Here is a 7,326-nt window from a genome sequence, read left to right as displayed (position 1 = left end):
TATCATTAGTGTTAAAGCGCCTTTTTAAGTAGGTCATTGATTGACTGTGCACTTAGCAGACACGTCACTCTTCTAACTTTAGCAGGATAACATGACGTTACAGACTGGCAAGGGCTGCAGTCGTCTACCTTCGTTAACGATCGGAGCATTCCGGATTGTGCGTCTCACTCGCACTTACAGAATTCACGATCATACCACCCTATCGAATTTCTGCTCGCACAGATACCTGGCATATCGCTCGCGTCGCGCCAGTACATATTTTTAACTCACAAAGTGTACACGTATCATACGCGATTAAACGCCGCTGTATTTTTATAACTGAACGCAAAAAATAAACATCTCGTTTGATTGATAAGAAATCGGATTTTGGTGTTGAAATGGCTAAGGTAAATACTAATTTACTTGCAGTGGCGTAAACTGTACATATTCCTTTTCTTTTTGCTTTGCGAATATCGTACCACCCGGTGACGTGCAGTGGAGATAACTATAACTATAAAATATAATGTATCAGCATTCAGAATAATCAGATTCCGTTTTTGAGTTTGCACTTTAATTACTCGTGCGCTTCTTGTATTATTAATGCAAGAGGAAAGTTTCACTAAATTATAATAGGAAAATGTAAATAGTATTCATATAATTTTTTAAACTCAATATTTATACCTACTCAATACTCAAACATAAACAATTCGATGTCGAATCAATTATGCAAAAATTCTAGTTATTTGTTTAATAACTGTGACTAATATGCATGAAGTTTGAAATAATTTTATTTCTCTATTTTCATACGAACTACAAATTGACCTTACTCTACGTCCGGTTAGATAACAGTGTTTTTTACACAAAGTGTACAATTTCATAACTGTGACGAATTAGGAATTTATTCGGGCAACATTGATTGTCAAAATCAATATCCCGTGAAAAAAAAACAAGTGTCAAACGTCAGTGTCGGGAAATTACGTGCTGAGGAAAAATCCGGTGTTTTCTTCAATTTTAATGTCTTTCTCTATCAAAAACCTATTGATACAAGCGAGGAATAGCTACAAGAGGTTCGTCGAAATGAACAAAAACAGTTACTGGGTACGTTTCCACTAATTAAGTCACATTAATCGGACCGCCGATTTCGTAACCATACTTGCTCATTTGCCCTTGTTTTAAGCGTAAATTTCGTATTGTAATAATTAAAAAACTTATAACAATCCTTTCTAATAGCTTTCTAATTGCTATTATCAACATTTCAAGCCGCTAAATGGCTAAAAAGCATCAGTGATAACGTAGTGAAAAATTCCCTATCTCATCTCATAATTATTCAGGTTTTTCTTCACATAATAACCTTGTATTTCAGATTTCAGTGACGTAGTATTCATCTTGCTTCCTTAACGCTCTGTTTTCCTTAGTTTTTGTGCGGTTTCGTCTCAATAAAGTCGTTCATGAATGAACCTTCCATAATATATTCAAAACTAGCTGTTCCCGCGACTTCGTACGCGTGAAAATAGTTTGAATAATATTTTCCGTTTTTGCAACATTTTTCTTTACTGCTCTGCCCCTATTGGCTGTAGTGTGATGTTATATGATAGTGTTTCCTTATTTTAATCAAAGTTACAGATAATTTTGTGTATTTTTATTGGTTTCATATAAGAAATATCTAATCAGCCAGCCTGTACACTTGTAAAACATAAACTTACATGAGTTATTTAGATATTGAACTAATTTTGCAAGTCATTTTGATAAATTGAAAAATCTTTTATCAGTGTAAGATTTGATCTAACAGACATAGTGTACTATTTTTTAAACATATCAATAGCTGATTGACTTTGAAAATATTTCCCTTATCTCTTTAAAGATTTCAAAGAATTCCATAATAATTATCTGCCTTCTCTTTCTACCTGTTCTAAACAACTGTCCTATAGGTTGTCTGGAAGAAATCACTTTACAGTGATAAAATAACTTAGATCTAGATCTGTTTTTTGAAAGAAAGTAAGAACTTTTTTGGTACTAATAGAATGATACAAATCAACATTAAGAGCATTAATATGTGTATTTCTTTCTTTTCTTGTATTGTGTGGTATACTATAAAGTATGTTCTATCAATCTATACAGACCTATCTTTTATTTACTTTATTCTTATTCAGAAAAAATGTTAATTGTATTGTATTGTACACTTGCATAAAGTATTACAGTACTTTTGCATCAAAAACAAACTTTCTATATTAAGTAAATTTTTGCACCGCCTTACTCTTTCTGCATGACCCGTGGTTGACTGGCAGAGAATGCCTTCCGGCATTAAGTCCGCCACAGTGCATTGTTAGTTTGTGTGCTGAAGATTAAATAAATAAATAAATTTAGTTTGTCACATATCGTCATAAATTGTAGCCTATGTTATTCTGAACAATAATACTGTAAAGTTTCATCAAAATCCGTTCAGTAGTTTTTGTGTGAAAGAGTAACAAACATCCAGACATCCAAACTTTCGCATTTATAATATTAGTAGGATTGTGAAGACTAAACATACACATGTAAATACTATAATTCTCAATCACGCTGATTCGTGCAATCTACATTTGCAATCAGACCTGACACTCAATTTAAAACACAATAAAATCACTGACATGCATCTAGACGTTGTTAATTAACAATCAACGAAGCTGCATAATTAAACACAGATTGAATATGTCACCGCAATTGGTGTTTAACAACGTCTGATATATTAACGTTGAGTTTTATTGGTGAATTGTGCGTAGTACCAGGCATGTTCATCTCCGCGAGTTTACATCGAAAACAAAACACGTACGATGGCCCTCTACAGGAGTACTATTCGACAAGGCCTCACATACGAGCGAGCATTGACTCACGCACGCGTATTCTTGTGTATGATGGAAAAAATAAAGAAAATGGTGTACTAAATACTGTGCAGTATTTAACTGTCAAAATAATAATAAAAACACAGAATGTACTTTTTTAAATTGCCTGAAGACACTGAGAGATAAATAAGTAGTTAATATTATTCATGATAATTCATGCTAAATCATGTATTTCCTCCGCCATTTTCTGCAGTTTGGCACCTCACGTCACATCATTTTACAGAAGTCAGCCCTATAGCTTCGGCGCAGTACCGATCACTGACGTTTGTCAACAAAATGGTGCTTGACTCTTGAGACAAGCTAAATTACACCATATTGTTAATGACATTGAGCATACATTTTTTAAAATACCTTCGCGAAGTAAAACATCTGTACGTAGTACTTATTATTATTCTGTGGTAGTACGCCTCATGTTTAATTGATCACATGCAACTAATTTTGCGATTGTTGGACGAGGAAAATGTGGTTTTAAAATGCAAAGTAAATTCCTTTTTGTGGCCAGAGTCCATTCAATCTAGTTATTTGCTTCTTGTGTTCATTGATTACTAGCTTTCCGCCCGCGGCTTCGCCCGCTTGGAATTTTGTCTGTCACAGAAAAACTTTATCGCGCGCGTCCCTGTTTCAAAAACCGGAATAAAAACTATCCTATGTCCTTTCCCGGGACTCAACTATCTCTATGCCAAATTTCATCATTTTGATGGTTCGCTTCAGTGGTTTAGGCGTGAAAGAGAGACAGACAGTCAGAGTTACTTTCGCATTTATAATATTAGTATAGATTAAATTTAACAACTTAGGTTTGAATTTAAAACTTGTGTGCTTAATTACTATGAGCTTAAGTTAAGTGTAATCGCTAGCAAGTACGTCAAAAATTTCTATGAAGATTTTAGTTCTTGAAATGAAAGATTATGAAATTTTGTATGGAGTTTGACAGACTTTTGAAGTTTGATAAAGTTAATGTAAGATGGTGCAACCCAGGGCTTTTCTATTTGTACGTACTTTGTCGACGTATCGAAATGATAACAATCCCCCATCGAAAACGAATGCCATATTGTCTAGGTACATCTGTAACTTAATGATAACTTGATAGATACCCATTTTATATGTTTAAGAGATACCTACAGAAGCACTTGGTTTACGTAAACTGATCAGAGATACAATCAAATTGTTTATTTTACTAAGTTATCTTTAACTTACATAATGTGAATGACCCGTACAATAACACATGTTTAAAATAATATTAATATGTTGGTTTTGATAGGGTTTCTAATATTACAGTGTATCTTCAACCCTGAAAAATTGTAATCCTACAGGATGTCAAATTTTTTTCCAACAATTACTTCTTTAAAATTTTATATCTCTGTAAATAAACTCAATTTCGTTTTCATGCAATTGCTCTTGAAATGTACACTAGCTAAAGTCATAAAGTTACATCAAAATCCGTCCAGCAGTTTTTACATAAAGTAGTCTAACTAACAGACATAAATCTTCATAAAATTTCGAGAATAATATGACTTGTAGTAGAGATTAAATGAAAATGAAAATGATATTTATTTAGTCCAAAAATATTACAGTACATGATCTGGTTACTGTTACATTCAGAATAAAAACGGAATACAATTTATACAGTAAGTATGTACTAACAGCATCACTGGACTCCACACTAGGATTCCCTGTGTCTGTTAAAGACTAAAACATTTTAAAACACAATGTGTTTCAAAAGAACATCATGACTGGTCTGTGAGCCTAGGCGCAGACCATCGATTTTTTGTCGGCCGATAGTTTAGTCGGGCAGTTGATCAGTATGGGCTTGTATAGAAGTGCGCACATTACACCGATTTGATTTTTATACAAATTAAAATCAGGTCCAACTATCGGCCGATTAAAAATCGGTGGTCTGTGCCTAGGCTAAAACTGTAAATTTTTTATTTAGTGAAATAGTGACGTCATCATATATTGCCATACAAAGGACCTATCTCTTGGAGACTCTCATTTCGACAGCACATAAAAACTGTGTCAATCGACTGATGGCGTCAAGTACCCCATTAGGGTGGGGTCAAATAGATACTAGCTGATAACTGATACCTTATCAATAGTCAACACACCCCTAACCTTGCATGTTATTCAGATTATAAAAATACTTATTGTTGATAAGATAGCAATTTAGGCAGTAATGTACAACCTGTGTCGCAATTACTATTATCATAATAAGCTTTAGTAAATATGTATTGGTGACGTCATTAAAAAGGCTTTGATACACAGCCGGGGAAGCGGCGAGACGTAACGATACATGTAGTCAGCAGTCCCAAACTTTTATAGATAGAAAGTATTTATTTGTCTCAAAACAATCTACATATCTATAAAAGCGAAAGGTCACTGACTCACTCACTCATTCATCACGAAATCTCAGAAACTACAAGTGCTAGGAGTCTCAAATTTTGCATGGGGGTTCCTTTTAGAACGTAGATGCTCACTAAGACGGGATTTTGCAAAATTCAACCCCTAAGGGGGTAGGGCGGCCGCGAGTACATAACAAAGTCCCATACATACTTTTCTAGCATTGATCAGAAACATAGTCTAGCTAGAGCATTGGTTTCCAAAGTAGGGGGCGCGCCCCCCAGGGGAGGCGTAAAGACCTTTAAAGGGGGGCGCGGGCTATCTATGTACTTAAGCAAAAAAACGTACGTTCGCTGAGAGAATGCATTCCAGACTGCTCGATACGACCAATAAATAATCTTGACTGGAGGAGGGGGGGCGCGGAATTTTAGTATGGTCTAAGGGGGCGCGTCTTAATTAAGTTTGGGAACCAATGGTCAAGAGACTTAAAGATAAATTTATTACACGTGACAACAAAACAGATAAATATACAAAATAAAAATACACCGAGCGACCTTTTGTTACACGTGACCAAACGTGATGCGTTTCCATACAATTTCATACATCAGTAGTCATCTAGAAATTCTCTTTAATTTGTCATTTCATTTATGTTCGGAGCGATAGGAATGACTAAGCTAAGAAAACAGGAAAAATTACCTTTCGAAAATTTTATGCTTTATTTTTTTTTTTTTCAAGTAAATTCTTACTTGTTCGAAATTCTCGCAAAAATCCATCAATTGGCCTCCCCAACCCGTCTGGCCAGCGTGGGGAGTGTAGGACAAATCCTCTTGCCTCTGGTAAATTAGAGAGGGTCGTGCTCCTGCAGTGGAGACTAAACGACCTGATGATGACCTGAGTTTTTTCCGCCATTTCTTCTCAACCGATATGTTGTCCCGAAGTGGTGGTAGGGCAAGCTATATTTGGGACGTGTATAAGTGCCCTGGAAAGGGCCCACATACTAATAATAAAGAATTTGAATCTGGTTATGATGATGACCCTCAACTAAATCACCTGATGATGATAATAAGTACCATTATGGCGAGAATGGGCCTATCCCCCATTTTTGCTTCTAAAGCCCGGTCCGTGAGCACGTAGAATATTGTCCAATGACCCCAAGCTACCCATCCTTATCGCTCGCGCGTAATTATGTTGCTGTCGCGCTCGCACACTCACTGCGGGCGCCCCGTCGCACGCGCGAGCGATAAGGATGGGTAGCTTGGGGTCATTGGACAAAATTCTACGTGCTCACGGACCAGGCTTTTGTAAACAAGAAGGTCGAGTGGAGAGTGAATAGGCACTTACAGGGCAGATATGTACCATTCTAGACTGCATCCCACTTAACACCAGGTGGGATTGCGGTCAAATACCTGGCTTGATGCATAAAAAATGAGGAAGAACGAGTGGAGAATGACGATGACCATCTCTTTCTTGCAGAAACTGCAAATGTGTGGGACTGAGGAGGAGATGCGGGAAGTCGCAGCCAGGATCTGCAGGAACTACCTCCATGGAGCCTGGAAGAGTGTGGACGCAGCTCAGCTGGACTTCAGACGGATCAGGTGAGTGTTGTGTATAAAGGAATTGAAAAGGGATGATATTTTCCAGCTTTATTCGTATAAACACAAGTTGAAATGAAAAGGAAAAGTCTACGCTCCGTCTAAAATCCAAATTTCGTCGCTGACAGTTACGTCTTTCTATCCCTCTCACTCATTAATTCCCTTTCACTTAGTTCCCTGCGTTGTGCTTCACTCTCCCACATTCCTAATTTTTTTAGTCCTGGGGATTTACGTACAATTCCTAGAAAATACAAAAGGATACTGATGGCCTTCTGGGGCAGAGAAGTTTTTGAGTGGCGACCACGGTCCAGAAGACGTAGTGTGGGCAGACCTCCCACTAGGTGAATCGTGAAGGTCGTGGGATGTGTCTGGATGCGGGCAGCTTAGGGCCGGTCGTTGTAGAAATCCTTGGGATGCCTTTGTCCAGCAGTGGACATCATTTGGCTGAAACGAACACTATCCCCCTATTGTTAAAGTCGGTTAAAATGTAGCCTATGTTACTCGGGCCATCATAACGAATCCATTTGACACCTTATTCGTCA

General features: G+C 37.0%; 1 protein-coding gene across 4 annotated transcripts in view; it reads left to right on the top strand.

Annotated features, from left to right (window-relative positions):
- The first annotated feature begins 236 nt into the window (after positions 1-236).
- LOC135085676 (choline/ethanolamine kinase) overlaps positions 237-7,326 on the top strand; it is a 29,206-nt gene continuing 22,116 nt past the window's right edge. The window contains exons 1-2 of one of the 4 annotated variants that reach the window (XM_063980472.1): positions 237-386; positions 6,666-6,787. In XM_063980472.1, coding sequence (XP_063836542.1) covers positions 378-386; positions 6,666-6,787 — 131 coding nt within the window. In that variant the 5' untranslated portion in view covers positions 237-377. Of the gene's footprint in view, positions 387-790; positions 1,078-6,665; positions 6,788-7,326 lie in introns of those variants that run through there. The other 3 variants (XR_010260187.1, XM_063980471.1, XM_063980470.1) reach the window with 3 other exon arrangements.

Source organism: Ostrinia nubilalis, chromosome 29 (genome assembly GCF_963855985.1).
Source record: "Ostrinia nubilalis chromosome 29, ilOstNubi1.1, whole genome shotgun sequence".
Classification (NCBI taxonomy): domain Eukaryota; kingdom Metazoa; phylum Arthropoda; class Insecta; order Lepidoptera; family Crambidae; genus Ostrinia; species Ostrinia nubilalis.
This window is presented reverse-complemented; position numbering and strand designations above follow the sequence as displayed.